Here is a 16,671-nt window from a genome sequence, read left to right as displayed (position 1 = left end):
ATGATTGTTTTCATGTGTTCTTGGATTTGGTTTGCGAGAATTTTATTGAGTATTNTTGCATCGATATTCACAAGTGAAATTGATCTGAAGTCCTATTTCTTTGTTGGGTCTTTGTGTGGTTTAGATATAAGCATAATTGTGACTTCATAGAACGAATTGGGCAGTGTTCTTCTGTTTCTATTTTATGGAATAGTTTGAAGAGTATTGGTTTTAGGTCTCCTTTGAAGGTCTGATTGAATACTGCACTAAAACCATCTGGTACTGGACTTTTTTTCAATAACTGCTGCTATTTCTTTAGGAATTATGGGACTGTTTAGATGATTTATCTGATCCTGATTTATCTTTGGTACCTGATATCTGTCTAGAAAATTGTCCATGTCATCCAGATTTTTCAGTTCTGTTGAGTATAGGCTTTTGAACTAGGTGATAATGAGTTTTTAAATTTTCTAAGTTTCTGTTATGTCTCCCTTTTCATTTCTGATTATGTTAATTTGGATACTGTTTCTGTGCCCTCTGGTTAGTCTGGCTAAGGGTTTATCTATCTTGTTGATTTTCTCAAAGAACCCAGCTCCTGGTTTTGTTGATTCTTTGTATAGTTCTTTTTTGTTTCTACTTGGATGATTCCAGCCCTGAATGATTATTTCCTGACCTCTATTCCTCTTAGGTGTATTTGCTTCTTTTTGCTCTAGATCTTTCAGGTGTACTGTCAAGCTGCTGGTGATTGCTCTCTTCACTTTCTTCTTGGAGGCACTCAGAGCTATGAGTTTTCCTCTTAGGACTGCTTTCATTGTATCCCATAAGTTTGGGTATGTTGTGCCTTCATTTTCATTAAATTCTAAAAAGTCTTTAATTTCTTTCTTTATTTCTTCTTTAACCAAGTTATCATTGAGTAGATCGTTGTTCAGCTTCCATGTATATGTGGGCTTTCTGTTGTTTTTGTTGTTATTGAAGACCAGCCTTAGTCCATGACCTGATAGGATACATAGGATTATTTCAATCTTCTTGTATCTGTTGAGGCCTGTTTTGTTACCAATTATGTGGTTAATTTTGGAGAAGATACCATGAGGTGCTGAGAAGAAGGTATATTGTTTTGTTTTAGGATGAAATGTTCTATAGATATCTGTTAAATCCATTTGGTCCATGACTTCTGTTAGTTTTACTGTGTTTCTGTTTCCATGATCTGTTAATTGATGAGAGTGGGATATTGAAGTCTCCCACTATTATTGTGTGAGGTTCAATGTGTGCTTTGAACTTTAGTAAAGTTTCTTTTATGAATGTGGGTGCCCTTGCATTTGGAGCATAGATGTTCAGAATTGAGAGTTCATCTTGGTAGATTTTTCCTTTGATGTGTATGAAGTGTTCTTCTTTATCTTTTTTGTTAACTTTTGGTTGAAAGTCAATTTTATTCAATATTAGAATGGCTACTCCAGCTTGTTTCTTGGAACCATTTGCTTGGATTTTTTTTCCAGCCTTTTACTCTGAGGTAGTGTCTGCCTTTGTCACTGAGAGGCGTGTTTCCTGTATGCAGCAAAATACTGGGTCCAGTTTACATATCCAGTCTGTTTATGTCTTTTTATTGGGGAATTGAGTCCATTGATATTAAAAGATATTAAGGAATAGCGATTGTTACTTCCTGTTATTTTTGTTGTTAGAGGTAGAATTACATTTTGTGTGACTATCTTCTTTTGGGTTTGTTGAAAGATTACTTTCTTGCTTTTTCTAGGGTGTAGTTTCATTACCTGTGTTGGAATTTTCCATCTATTATCCTTTGCAGGGCTGGATTTGTGGAAAGATATTGTGTAAATTTGTTTTTGTCATGGAATATATTGGTTTCTCCATCTATGGTAATTAAGAGTTTTGCTGGGTATAATGGTAGCCTGGGCCAGCATTTGTGTTCTCTTAGGGTCTGTATTAGTCAGGGTTCTCTAGAGTCACAGAACTTGCAGATAGTCTCTATATAGTAAAGGAATTTATTGATGACTTACAGTCTACTGTCCAAATCCCAACAATGGTTCAGTAGTAGCTGTGAATAGAAGTCCAAGGATCTAGCAGTTGCTGAGTCCCACACCGCAAGAAGGCGAGAGAGCGAGAGCCCGACTCCCTTCTTCCAATGTCCTTATATGGTCCCCAGCAGAAGGTGTAGCCCAGATTAAAGGTGTGTGCCACCACACACCTTTAATCACCACTGTGATTCAAGATCTCCATACCAAGATCCAGATCAGAAACTTCTATCTCCCAGCTTCCAAATTAGGTTCACTGGTGAGCCTTCCAATTCTGGATTGTAGTTCATTTCAAATATAGTCAAGTTGACAACCAGGAATAGCCACTACAGGGTCTGTATGACATCTGTCCAGGATCTTCTGGCTTTCATCATCTCTGATGAGAAGTCTGGTGTAATTCTNATAGGTCTGCCTTTATATGTTACTTGACCCCTTTACTTTACTGCTTTTACCATTGTTTGTTTTGTGCATTTGGTGTTTTCTTCTATAATTTTGTTGAAGATATTTACTGGCCCTTTAAGTTGGGAATCTTGATTCTATTCTATACCTATTATCATTAGATTTGGTCTTTTCATTGCATCCTGGATTTCCTGGATGTTTTGGGTTAGGAGATTTTTGCATTTTGCATTTTCTTTGACTGTTGTGTCCATGTTTTCTATGGTATCTCCTGCACCTGAGATTCTCTCTTCTATCTCTTGTATTCTGTTGGTGATGCTTGCATCTATGACTCCTGATCTCTTTCCTAGGTTTTCTATCTCCAGGGTTGTCTGTCTCCCTTTGTGACTTCTTTATTATTCCTATTTCCATTTTTAGATCCTGGATGGTTTTGTTCAATTCCTTCACCTATTTGGTTGTGTTTTCCTGTAAATCTTTAAAGGATTTTTATGTTTCCTCTTTAAGGGCTTCTACTTGTTTACCTGTGTTCTCCTGTATTTCTTTAAGGGAATTATTTATGTCCTTAAAGTCCTTTATCATCATCATGAGATGTGATTTTTAAATCCAAATCCTGCTTTTCTGGTGTGTTGGGGTATCCAGGACTTGCTGTAGTGGGAGAACTGGGTTCTGATGATGGCAAGTAGTCTTGACTTCTGTCACTTAGGTTCTTGTTCTTGCCTCTCACCATCTCGTTATCTCTGGTGTTAGTTGGTCTTGCTGTCTCTGACTTGAGCCTGTTCCTCCTGTGAGCCTGTGAACCTAGGAGTGATAGCTCTCCTGGGAGACCAGCTCTCTCCAGATGGGATTTGGGTATGGAGAGCTGTGCCACAGTGTTAACTCTGGGGCACAGATACTGGAAGGATCCTGTACTTTTCAACAAGAAGGTCCTACACCATTCTTGCAAAATGATTTAGGTTTTTTTCTGCATTGGTACCATTTCTTATAAATTTCACTGAATTCATTTCTGGTGAAAGACTTTTCCTTAAACATCAGTAATAATTCTTTGTGAACTAAAAGATCTCTCATTGGCTTATCTGGTAGCAATTCCCTTTGTGCTAAAAATGCCTCCAGGGCCTCCGAGAACTAATGTTACTGTAAAAATATACACTTTCCTCAAGATTCTAAATGTATATACTTCTCTGTTCCAGGGTCCACCCTTGTGCTAATGACTCTGGTGGGACTGATTGTATTTCCTCTTGGTATCTATCACTTTTGCTGACCTATTCCTGAAGAACTTTTGTTATTAGCTAAGACTTCCTGTTTTCTTATGAAGCAAAATGTACCATGATTAAATCTGCCTTAGTTGTTTGAACAAAGATAAGGCTCATCCCAGTATTTTATCTGTAAGAAGCTCAATTCCTAAGAGGTTAGTGATAAGGATTTGGGGGGGCTTTTCATGGCTTATTAGGCCTTTACAGGAGCTTAGCTAAAATACAGTTCAAGAGGAGTGACTTTGTAAGTGAACCTGAGGTGACCATATGGTGTCTTGGCTAGTTTTATTGTTAACTTGACTCAACCTAGAGACACCTGGGAAAAGGGAACCTCAATTGAAGAATTGTCTCAATCAGTTTATTCCAGAATATCAAAAGAGATCGTTTTGATTGAGGATTGATGGGGGAGGGCTCAGTGGCTAGGGCACAATCCCTAGTGTACTGCTTGATTTGAGGTCAGCTTGACACATTCATTTCGGAAGAGGGAACCTCAATAGAGAAAAAGTCCCTGCCAGATTGGCCTGTGGGCAAGCCTTTGGTACATTTTCTTGATTAATGACTGATGTGAGAGGACTGAGATCACTGTGGGCAGTGCCAACCCGGGACTGGTGGTCCTGGGTGTTATAAGAATACAGGTAGAACAAGCCAAGAAGACCAAACCAGTAAGCAACAGTCCCCCATAACCTCTGCATCAGTTCCTGCCTGTAAGATCCTTCTTTGCTGGCATTCCTGCTCTGATTTTCTTTAATGATGTATTGAGGTATGGAAGTGAAACAGCAAATGAACTCTTTTCTCTCCAAGTTGCTTTTAGTTATGGTGTTTTATCACAGAAATAGAAACCCATCTAAGAAATCTGGAATGTGTGTGTGTCCTGTAAAACAAAGCAAGAGATAGAGCCGGAGACTGAGCCAATAAGCAGAATTCCTCCATGGTTACTGTTTCCAGATTTCTGCCCTGACTTCCATTTTGATTGACTGTGATCTGGAAGTATAAGTGAAATATACCATTTACTCCCCTAAGTTGTTTTTGGTCATGGTGTTTATCACAGCAAAAAAACATCAAACTTGAACATGTGACAAACTGCTCCAGTGAGGATTGTTCTACTTTATTTTTCCCTTGGCTAAATGATATCTACTTATGTATACATGTTGAATATCATACCTCTAAAGTTAGACTCCCTTAGAACTTGGTATTTAGAAAGGCGATTACAATTGATATATGCTTAAACTTCAAAGCTGTCTTTTGGATTTCTCAATCCTCTCCCCTCACTTCAAGCTGGTATAATAATAGATAGATGGTGTTAGTCATTCATTTGTCTTGGAAGTAAAATGAGATTTCTACATAATGAATATTTTGAGATGGGATGAATCCTAATAGAGTATCTAAATCAAATATATTTTCTGGGGCAATACTAATATCCAGAAAGTTTATTTTGTCTATCACATTAAAGCTATTTAATGGCAAGCCTTAACGTAGAATACAGGCCTCCTATGTCCAGTACTCTTTTCAACATACCTTATATGATGATTCAAGGCATGGAGTATTATAATTAATCATGATGTCTAAACATTGTCAAGTAACAAATCCTTATGTTTTTAGAGAAGTAGCAAATATTAAAAGGGATAGGGTCACATGTGGATTCTATCATGGTTTCTCTGTACATTTTGCTATTTGAATGTTGTTTTTCTTCTCAAAGATTTTCAGTTTAGATCTTGGAGGCATATCAACTGTGGTTCTAAATGGCTATGATATAATAAAGGAATGCCTTGTTCATCAAAGTGAAATTTTTGCAGATAGACCTTGCCTTCCTTTGTTCATGAAGATGACAAAAATGGGAGGTATGTTTATTTTCAACTATTCAGTGAGGCTATTTTAGGTCACATTCCTTATTTAAAATAATCTTAGTATAGACAGATGATTGTTTTGTACTTTGTGAAACCTGGTTTTAAGGAGCCATCAGACTGCATTCAATAATGTTTTAGACTATTGCATGCTAGTTTTATTGCTATTCAATTCTAAGAAATGTAAGTAATTTTTCAAGAATTAGTGCTTGATATGTACTCAAACAGTTTAGGGGTACACACACACACACACATACACACACCGTGAATCAGAAGTTTTCCTTTTGATGACAATCTTGAGTACTTAATGACTGACTAGCATGTCCAGTCTTATAGAAACTGAAGCACACTTTCTTAGCTACTCATCACTATGCTGTATAAATGGTAATCTGTAAGTTTATATAAAGGATGGGCATTCTATAGGGTTTAATAATGATCAGGTTTTTATGACTATATATTCTACAAGGGAGAAATGCAAAAGTTGACAAAATCAAGGAGAAAGCAGCAGCAGTAAACTATTTCAAAGTAGAATATTGACATCAGATAGAACTGCAGTCTGATTTTATTTTTAACTAATGGTGTTCTGAATTCTTTAATGGACCGCCACACTTACTTTCAAAGAAGAACTTAGTATCTTGTTTAAATAATCTAAACAGCAGGTAATAATAACATTAGCAAAATTTGAATTCATGTTTTTTTAATTACATGAACATTTCTACTACTTTGACAATTAAGGCTGCAGAGTTAATATAAAGGATGGGCATTCTATAGGGTTTAATAATGATCAGATTTTTATGACTATATATTCAACAAGGGAGAAATGCTAAATTAAGGCTACCCTTAATTTTGGCATTGTTCGATATCATATGCCTTTAACAGAAAAAAACGTGAACTGTAAAAATCTAGTTTCTTTCAGACGACAACTTCTGGTTTGGGAACATATGCTTAATCCAAAATTAAATTTTTCCATAGAACATAAAGCCATTTGTCTTTTATAACTTATGTCTAAAAAAGCTGAGTGATAGATTTATGAAAGCCATAGTTCATCTGTGTTCAATTACATAAGACTGGACAGTTTATTGTGGTAAAAGAATGAGAATTATAGGTCTTTTCTGCTAGTCCTTTCTTGTGGAATAGAGACCCACTTTATCTAATGTCCTGTGGATTTTGAGTACCACCAACTAGGACCCAATCATGTACTTAGATAATTAGGGGGTAAAATCACTGAATACCCATCTTTGAATTTTTCCTTTCTGTTTTTTTATTCCACAGCATTTAAGGTACAGAGAAGTATGGATTACACAATATTTTTAATACGTTTCTTTTAGGCTTACTCAATTCCAGATATGGCAGAGGATGGATTGATCACAGAAGACTGGCGGTTAACAGCTTTCATTATTTTGGAAGTGGCCAAAAATCTTTTGAATCTAAAATCTTAGAAGAAACTTGGTCTTTAATTGATGCTATTGAAACATACAAAGGTGAACCTTTTGACCTCAAGCAACTGATAACAAATGCTGTTTCAAACATAACTAACCTTATCCTTTTTGGAGAACGATTCACTTATGAAGACACTGATTTTCAGCACATGATTGAGTTATTTAGTGAGAATGTGGAACTAGCTGCCAGTGCTCCAGTCTTCCTTTATAATGCGTTTCCATGGATTGGCATCTTACCTTTTGGGAAACATCAAAGACTATTTAGAAATGCAGATGTGGTCTATGATTTCCTCTCCAGACTTATTGAAAAGGCTGCAGTCAATAGAAAGCCTCATTTACCTCACCATTTTGTTGATGCCTATTTAGATGAGATGGATCAAGGTCAAAATGATCCTTTATCTACATTTTCCAAAGAGAATCTAATTTTTTCAGTGGGTGAACTCATCATTGCTGGAACTGAAACTACAACCAATGTGCTCCGCTGGGCAATTCTTTTCATGGCCCTTTATCCTAATATTCAAGGTAAGGATACCCTTGACCTCCTGGTCTCTTCTTAAATATAGGGCTCATGTGTACTCTAGAGTCTTTGGCCATGTATAAAGCAGTTTTAGGAACTCCAACTGTGCTAATCAGGAAGGAAAATATTTTAGAATTAGAATTTTTAAATCTAATATTTTAATGCAGATTTAAGGAAGAAGGAAGGAAGGAAGAAATAAAGGAAATAAAATCATCTGAAGGGTAGTATCTTTATAGAATGACAGTATCTTTAAAAAACTTAAAAATGGATCTTAATATTCATATTTTATAAAAAATAACAGGTTGAGTATGTGGAAGCTGCAAAGCTGAAATGTAGACACTGTTTTTTCTTTTTTAGGTCTAATGTTTCATTATTTTACTTGCTGATAATAACACTACTCTGATTCTAGGCTGATCATACATTTATTCATAATCCTTTTTTGACCTTACCCAGAGTGTTGGTTATTACTAAGATATGGGGGGTTTATAATTAATTCATGTAAGTACCAGATGATGAAAAATTCAAATCTAGATAAACCCATATTCTATTGATTTATTATGGCTTATCATTTGTTTTACCCCAAAGAGAAATAAGTTTACATATAATTTAACTAATTACATAATAAATTTAACATGTTTCTCTAACAGGACAAGTTCATAAAGAGATTGATTTAATTATGGGCCAAAACAGGAAACCATCTTGGGAATACAAATGCAAAATGCCTTATACTGAAGCAGTTTTACATGAAGTTTTAAGATTCTGTAATATAGTTCCACTGGGGATTTTCCATGCAACTTCTGAAGATGCAGTTGTACGTGGCTATTCCATTCCTAAAGGCACAACAGTCATTACCAATCTTTATTCTGTTCACTTTGATGAAAAGTACTGGAAAGACCCAGACATGTTCTATCCTGAGCGATTTCTGGACAGCAATGGATATTTTACTAAAAAGGAAGCTTTGATTCCTTTTTCTCTAGGTAAGAAAACATTCACAAGTATATAATTTTAAAGTATAACAATGATACATTATTAATAGCATCTCAATTTGAAGCAACCTGTTTTAGAGTAGATAATTCTGAGTACATAGCATTATTTTTTTTTTTTAGTTTTTTTTTTTAATTGAAAGTAGGTTTTTTCTCACATAACAAAACTGGATCGCAACTTCCTTCTCCTCTCCCCTATTCCTCTCCCTCTCCCCTCCCATCCAATTCAGCCCCTTTGCGTCTCTCATTAGAAAACAAACAGGCTTATATGGGATAATAATTAAATATAGCAAAGTAAAATATAATAAATAAAAACCTGCCACATCATAGTTGAGTAAACAATAGCAGAGTTAGAAAGGAGCCCAGAGAAGGCACTGGAAGCCGTGTGTGTGTGTGTGTGTGTGTGTGTGTGTGTGTGTGTGTGTGTGTGTGTGTGCGCGCATGTGCGTGCGTGCACGCGCGCACACATGAACGCAGAGGACTTAGTGCAGACCCATGCAGGCCTTGTGCATGCTCAGTCTTTGTGTTCATATGAGTTTTGATCATATTTGTTTAGAGTGCATTTTTTCCTTGGTGTCCTCCATTCCTATTCATATAATAACATTAATTCTTACAGGAAAGAATGGTTTCATTAAAGTGATGAACAGCTGTTTCTATTCAAAACATATCTCAGTTAATTAAATAAAGCTAAAGTTGTTGAGAAGGTGCAACTGGCTGGTTCCTTCCAGAACTTTTTAGCTTGTGAATTTAGAGGTTTTTGCCAAACTTCTAGAGAAAAAATTCAGGAACAAGTATGAGAAACTGAAATGCATAGAAAGGAAAGGAAAAGCAAGACAACTCCAAGTAAAGCTAGAGTCTAGTTCTCCTGCCTTCTAGTTTATTATGTCACCTCCAACTAGGAGATACTGCTTCTGCTAGGAAATAGAACACGAATCTCAGAACTTGGAAGATGGACTACATCTTTATCACTAAGTAAAGTATCCAGTAGGTCAGTTGAAATGGACTTCCCTTGGATCAATAAAAACAAAATGTCATACCTCAAAGACCTTCTGTAGTCTGCCATATGCTCTATTACATTATGCAGAGAAGTCAGAGATGGAATCAAAAATTTTAAAGCCCATGATCTGATAAAAGGAAATAAAGGGATATGTTTCTTCAATGAAGTAATAGTTTCTAATCTTTGAGATTTGAGAAACTCCTCTCAAAATACATATCTTCTAACATACTTTAATTTCCCAGTTTCCTGAATGCCACCCAAATATTAGATATTAATTTTAGTAAATGGTCTTTAAACATTTGCCTTTTCTGTTCAGGGAGAAGACATTGTCTTGGAGAACAGCTGGCTCGGATGGAAATGTTCTTGTTTTTTACATCATTACTTCAGCAATTTCATTTGCATTTTCCACATGAACTAGTTCCAAATCTGAAGCCCAGGTTGGGCATGACATTACAACCCCAGCCCTACCTCATCTGTGCAGAAAGACGCTGAAAGTGCACAAATGTATTGGGGAATAACCTGGTTGAATCAATAATGGTGCTTGGGCCAAAGCCACACTTTTATAAAGCCAAGTGAACACAAATACACTGTTTAAAATAGTACTAGAGCAATAACAAGCATTAATTATGTTATTTTTCAAACTTCCATGAATTCTTATTGTAGAGTGTATTGAACAGCACAAAGGTACAGGTGTTATGAAGATACTTAGAAGGGCCATGGATGCTCTAAACAAAGCTCTTGCTAGTATAAGGTTCTTCTCATCTGTCTCCATCTTAAGGAACTTTACTCCCTAACTAACACCCTTAATGGTGAGATGTATTCCCCCACACATACACATAATTAAAAATAATAGAAATAGTCTTTTTTAAAAGTAGGAAGAACGTGTATTTAACTTTAAATTTCATTATCTGGTAAAAATGTCCTAGTTCTGTGGTTCAAATTAGGAGTTTTTGGTATCTGATGTATTAAGATATTTCTAGTTCCAAGGGAAAAAAAAATCCTAGGCAAACATACAAAGAAATGGAAATTTAGAGGTAATATGAAAGGATTAAGGTTGGTATAGCATAGATGATTCATGATTGAATTATTTATTTACATCCTGATCAAAACTTCTCTCTCCTCTCTTCCAGTCCCTTCCTCTAACCTCACCTTTTCCCCATCCCTCCACTTCCCCTTCTTCTCAAGAAAGGGAAGACCTAGGAGTCAGACCAAGCCCCTGCTCCCACTTTAGGAGTCTCAAATGAAGAGCCAGCTGCACAACTGTTACATATGTACAGACAGCATAGGTCCATCCCTTGCAGGCTCTCTCATTGACAGTTCAGTCTGTGAGCAGCTATGGTCCCAGGTTAGTTGATTCTGCAGGTTTTCTTGTGATGTCCTGCACCCCTCTGGCTCCTTTAATCCTTCCTCCAGCTCTTCCGCAGGATTCCCCAAGCTTCACTTAATGTTTTCCTGTGCATGTCTGCATCAGTTTCTATCAGTTTCTGGGTGAAGCTTCTCTGATGACAGTTATGCTAAGCTCCTGTATCCAGGTATAGCAGGATATCATTAAGAGTGTGAAGACTGGGCTCCTGCTCATGGCATGGATCTCAAGCTGGGCCAGTCATTGGTTGACCCTTTCCTCAAATTCTGTTCCATCTTTATCTCTGTGTGTCTTGTAGGCAGGAAAAATAGTATGTCTAAGGTTTTGTGGCCCTGGGAATTTCCATTGTCCTAAGTTTTTTGTTTCAGTGATGCTCTCCCAACCTCCATCCAGTTATCTTTCCCATTATACTCTCCCTCCATCTTCCCCCTCACTGCACTCCTCCTGTGCCCATCCCCTCTCTCACCTAGTCCCCTCCCTACATCCTCCTCTGATGTCTAATCTATTTTCCCTTCTCTGTAAGGGTCCCACCTTGGGCCCTCTTTGTTACTTAGCTTCTTTGAGTCTTTGTTTTGTAGCTTGGCTATCGTTTACTTTAGTAGCTAATATTCGCTAATGAGTTGAGTACATACCAGGTATGTCTTTCTGGGTCGAGGCTACCTCACTCAGGATAATTTTTTCTAGTTCCATTTGCCTGCAAACTTCATGATGTCCTTGTTTTTAATAGCTGAGCAATACTCCATTGTGTAAATGTACCACATTTTCTTTATTCCTCAATTGAGAGATATCAAGGTTGTTTCCAAATATTACAAATAAGGCTACTGTCAACATAGTTTACCAAGTGTCTTTGTGGTATGGTGGAGCTTCCTTTGGGTGTATGACCAGGAGTGGTATAGCTGGGTATTCCCAGTTTTCCAAGAAACTGAAAATTTTATTTCCAAAGTGAATGTACAAGTTTGCACTCCCACCAGCAATAGAGAAGTGTTCTTCTTGCTCTACATCCTCACTAGCATGAACTGTCCCTTGAAGTTTTGATCTTAACCATTCTCACAGGTGTAAGATGGAATCTCAGATTTATTTTGATTTGTATTTTCCTGATGACTAAGAATTTTGAACATTTCTTTATGAACTTCTCAGCTATTAGAGATTCCTCTGTCAAGAATTGCAGGTCCAGACGAGAGGAGAGGGGCCCACCGTGGTCCCGCTGGGGTCTCCTCTGGGGCTGATCGGGAAGACGAATGTTGACAGCCCAAAAGAAATACACTGAACGGAGAGTCTTGTCAAAGCAGGAACTCAACTTTATGGCATCAGACTCTCCCTTATATAAGTTTGGAACATAGGGAGGGGGATTTTTGGTGGGTTAAGATGATGTAGGAGGCAGGGAAGGGTGACGGGGGGGTATGGAGTGACCTACAGGGCCAGTGGCAAAGCTCTACATCAGCACTGGCTGGGCAGAGGCAGGGCCAAACAGGTCTTGCTGAGTCACCCCATATGGAAGTGACTGAGGCATGGCTCAAAACTCCAGCTAAGCTTGGGTTTGTCCTTCAGGCCCAAACCAGGGCCAAAATGGGGCCCAACAAAGAATTCTGTGTAAATCTGTACACCATTTTTTAGTTGGGTTACCAGGTTTGTTAATGTCTAGTTTCTTGAGTTTTTTAATATATATTTTGGATGTCACCCTCTGTCTAATATGGAGTTAGTGAAACTCTTTTCCCATTTTGCAGGTTGCCATTTTGTCCTTTGACTGTGCCATTTGCCTTTCAGAAGCTTTTCAGTTTCATGAGGTCTCTTTTATTATCTTAGTACCTATGCTGTTGGTGTTCTTTTCAGGAAATAGTCTCCTGTGCCAATGCATTCAAATCTACTTCCCATATTCTTTTCTATCAGATTTAGTGTATATGGTTTTACATTGAGGTCTTTGGTCCACTTGGACTTGAGTTTTGTGCAGAGTGATTGATATGAATCTATTTGCATTCTTCTGCATGCATACATCCATTTGGACCAGCACCATTTGTTGAAGATGTGCTTTGTTTTTGTTTGTTTGTTTTTTGTTTTGCATTGCATATAGCTTTGACTTCTTTGTCAAAAATCAAGTATCCATAGATGTGTAGATTGACTTCTGGTTCTTCAGTTTGATTCCATTGATCAGTATGTCTGTTTTTATGCCAATGCAAAGAAGTTTTTATTACTGTTGCACTGTAGTACAGCTTGAAATTAGGGATGGTGATACTTCCAGAGGTTCTTTTATTGTACAGAATTGTTTAGTTATCCTGGGTTTTTTGTTTTTCCATATGAAGTTGAGTATTGTTCTTTAAAGCCTGTAAAGATTTGTGTTGGAATTTTAACAGGAATCGTATTGAATCTGTATATTGCTTTTGGTAGAATGGCAAAATTTTATTTATGTTAATTTTATTTATGTAAAATTTTATTTATGTTAATCATACTGATCCATAAGTATGGGAGATCTTTCCATCTTCTGATATCTTCTTCAATTTCTTTCTTCAAAGACTTGAAGTTCTTGTCATACAGGTGTTTCACTTCCTTGGTTAGAGTTACAATAAGATATATTTATTATTTGTGGCTAGCATGTTGTTTCCCTAATTTCTTTCTCGGCCAAGTTATTGTTTCTATATGGTAGGACTACTGAATTTTTAAAAAGTTTATATCCAGGTGTTTATCAGCTGTAGGAGTATGCTGGTGGAGTTTTGGGGGTCACTCATGTATACTATCATTTTCGAATAGTAATATTTGCCTCTTCCTTTCCAGTTTATATCCCTTTAATATCCTTCAGTTGTCTTATTTATTGCCCTAGATAAAACTATTCTATATGGAATAAATATGGATAGTGGTCAGCCTTCTCTTGTCCCTGATTTTACTGGAATTTCTTTATATTTGTCTCCATTGAATTTTATGTTGGTTATCAACTTACTGTATATTGTCTTTCTTGTGTTTAGGTATTGGCCTGAATCCCTGATCTCTCCAAGACTACGTTTATCATGAAAGGGTGTTGGATTTTGTTTGTCAAAGGCTTTTTAAGCATCTAATGACTTATTCATGTGGGTTTTGCTGTTGTTGTTCTTTCAGTTTGTTTATATGGAGGATTAACAATGATGGATTTTCATATGTTGAATCATCTCTGAATCTCTGGTCTGAAGCCTACTTGATCATGGTGGATAATGTTTTTGATGTGTTCTTACATTGGGTTTGTGAGTATTTTATTGAGTATTTTTGCATCAATGTTCATAAGGGAGATTAGTCTGAAAATCTCTTTCTTGAGTCTGAGTAGTTTAGGTATCAGGGTGATTCTGGCCTCATAAAATGAATTTGGCAGTATTCATTCTGTTTCTATTTTATGGAACAATTTAAAGGGGACTCTTGTTTGAAGGTCTGGTAGAATTTTGTTAAACTAAAACCATCTGGCCCTGGGCTTTGTTGGTTGGGAGACTTTTTATTATTGCTTCTATTTTTTTAGGGTTTAAAGGTCTACTTATATTTGTTTTTTACCCAGTATTTTTAAGTTTCTTAAGTGGTATTTATCAAGAAAATCATCCATTTTGTCTAGACTTTACAATTTTGTGAAGTACAGAAAATTTGAAGTATGACCTAATGATTCTTTGGGTTTCTTCAGTATCTGTTATTTTCTCTTTTCATTTTTGATTTTGTTAATTTGGATATTCTCTCTGTGGCTTTTAGTTTGTTTGGCTATGGGCTTCTCTATCTTCTTGATTTTTTTCAAAGAACCAACTCTGTTTCATTGATCTTTGTATTGTTCTCTTTGTTTCTATTTTATTGATTTCAGTCCTGTATATGATTATTTCCTGTCATCTACTCCTCTTGGATGTGTTTACTTATTTTTGTTCTAGACCTTTCAGGTACACTGTTTAGTTGCTAGTATGAGATCTCACTAAATTTTTTTATGAAGGCACTGGTATGAAATTTCCTCTTAATACTGCTTTGCGTCCAGAAAATTTGGGTATGTTGTGCATTCATTTTAATTGAATTCTAGAAAGTCTTTATTTCTTCCTTGACTCAGTGGTCATTGCATAGAGAGTTCAGATTCATGAGTTTGTAGACTTTCTGTTGTTTTTGAAGTTCAGCTTTAATCCATGGTGGTCTGAGAAGATTCAGGGGCTATTTTAATTGTCTTGTATCTGTTAAGACTTGCTTTGTGACCAGTTAGTTATATGGTCAATTTTGGAGAAGGTCCTGTGAGATGCTGAGACAAATGTTTATTCTTTTGTATTTGGGTCGGGTATTGTGTAGATATGTTAGGTCCATTTGAGTCATAATATCTGTTAGTTCCATTATCTCTGTTTAGTTTGTGTCTGGATGATATGTTAATTGGTGAAAGTTGGGTGTTGACATCTCCCAACTGTGTGTGAGGTTAAATGTGTGGTTTATGCTGCTTTAGTAGTTTCTTTTACAAATGTGGATGCCATTGTATTTGGGACATAGATATTTAGAATGGAGATGTCATCTTGGTAGATTTTTCCTTTAATTAGTATGAAGCATCTTTCATCTCTTTTTACTAATTTTGGTTGGAAGTCTATTTTATTAGATATTAGAATGGCTACTCTAGTTTGCATCTTGTGTCCATTTGCTTGAAAAATATTTTTCCAGCCCTTACTGAGGTGATGCCTATCTATGATGTTGAGGTATCTTTCTTGAATGCAGTTGAATGATGGATCCTGTTTGCTCATCCATTCTGATTGTCTTTTTATTGGGGAATTGGGTTCATTGATTTTGAGAGAAATTAAAGACCAATGATTAATTCCTGCTTTTAATGTTGATGGTAGAGTATGTGTATGTGTATTTCCCTTCTTTTGGTTTTGCTGGTGTAAATGTATTTCCTGTGTTTTCTTAGGTGCAGTTAAATAGTATTTTCTGAAGGGCTGGATTTGTGGACATTGTTTAGTTTTGTCATGAAATATATTGTTTTCTCCCTCTATGCTGATTGAAAGTTTTGCTGTGAAGAGTATAGTAGTCAGGGCTGTCATCTGCGATCTCAGAGAGACTGCAATACATCTGTCCAGGCTCTGCTGCCTTTTAGTCTGTGTTGAGTATAATTCTAATAGGTCTGCATTTAAATATGTTACTTGGATTTTTTTTCATTTGCAGCTTTTAATAGTCTTTGTTCTGTACATTTAGTGTTTTTATTATTGTTTGTCAGGGGGATTTTTTTTTCTTTTTTGGTTCAATCTATTTGGTGTTCTACAAGCTTCCTGTATGTACAGTCATCTCTTTAAATTTTCTTCTATGATTTTGTTATATTTTCTGGGCCTTTGAGCTGGGAAATTACTTCTATTCCTATTATTCTCAGATTTGGTCCCTTTAGAGTGTCCCAAATTTCCTGGATGTTTTGTCTCAAAACCTTTTTAGATTTAACATTTTCCATGACCAAATTATCAATTTCTTCTATCATATATTTTCTATACCTGAGATTTTATCCCATCTCTTGTATTCTGTTGGTTACCTAGATTTTCCATCTCTAGGTTTCCCTTAATTTATGTTTTCTTTATTGTTTCTATTTCCATCTTCAGGTCTTGAACAGTTTTATTCACTTTCTTCACCTATTTGATTGTATTTTCCTGTATTTCTTTAAGGAATTTATTCATTTCCTCTTTAATTAAGGTCTCTATCATCTTCATAAGATGAGAATTAATATCATTATGCTTCTCAGGTATGTTAGGATACTCAGGGCTTGCTGTAGTAGGATAGCTAGGCTCTGGTAATGCCATGTTTCCCTGACTCTTATTCTTACACTGGCATTTAGTCATCTAGATTTTGTAGTTATTATGAGTGTCGATTTCTGAGTTTATCTTTGTTGGAGGGGTGTTTTTTTTTTCTTTTTAATGTACACATCCACTCCCCCAATCCCCCCGTTT

General features: G+C 36.3%; 1 protein-coding gene across 1 annotated transcript in view; it reads left to right on the top strand.

Moving 5' to 3' along the window:
- Positions 1 to 10,020, top strand: part of LOC110332047 (vitamin D 25-hydroxylase) — an 18,501-nt gene extending 8,481 nt beyond the window's left edge. Inside the window, exons 2-5 of the mRNA XM_021212999.1 lie at positions 5,343 to 5,484; positions 6,816 to 7,448; positions 8,091 to 8,420; positions 9,740 to 10,020. Coding sequence (XP_021068658.1) covers positions 5,343 to 5,484; positions 6,816 to 7,448; positions 8,091 to 8,420; positions 9,740 to 9,915 — 1,281 coding nt within the window. The 3' untranslated portion in view covers positions 9,916 to 10,020. The remainder of the gene's footprint in view (positions 1 to 5,342; positions 5,485 to 6,815; positions 7,449 to 8,090; positions 8,421 to 9,739) is intronic.
- Positions 10,021 to 16,671: the final 6,651 nt, after the last annotated feature.

Source organism: Mus pahari, chromosome 1 (assembly GCF_900095145.1).
Source record: "Mus pahari chromosome 1, PAHARI_EIJ_v1.1, whole genome shotgun sequence".
In the NCBI taxonomy this organism is placed as follows: domain Eukaryota; kingdom Metazoa; phylum Chordata; class Mammalia; order Rodentia; family Muridae; genus Mus; species Mus pahari.
This window is presented reverse-complemented; position numbering and strand designations above follow the sequence as displayed.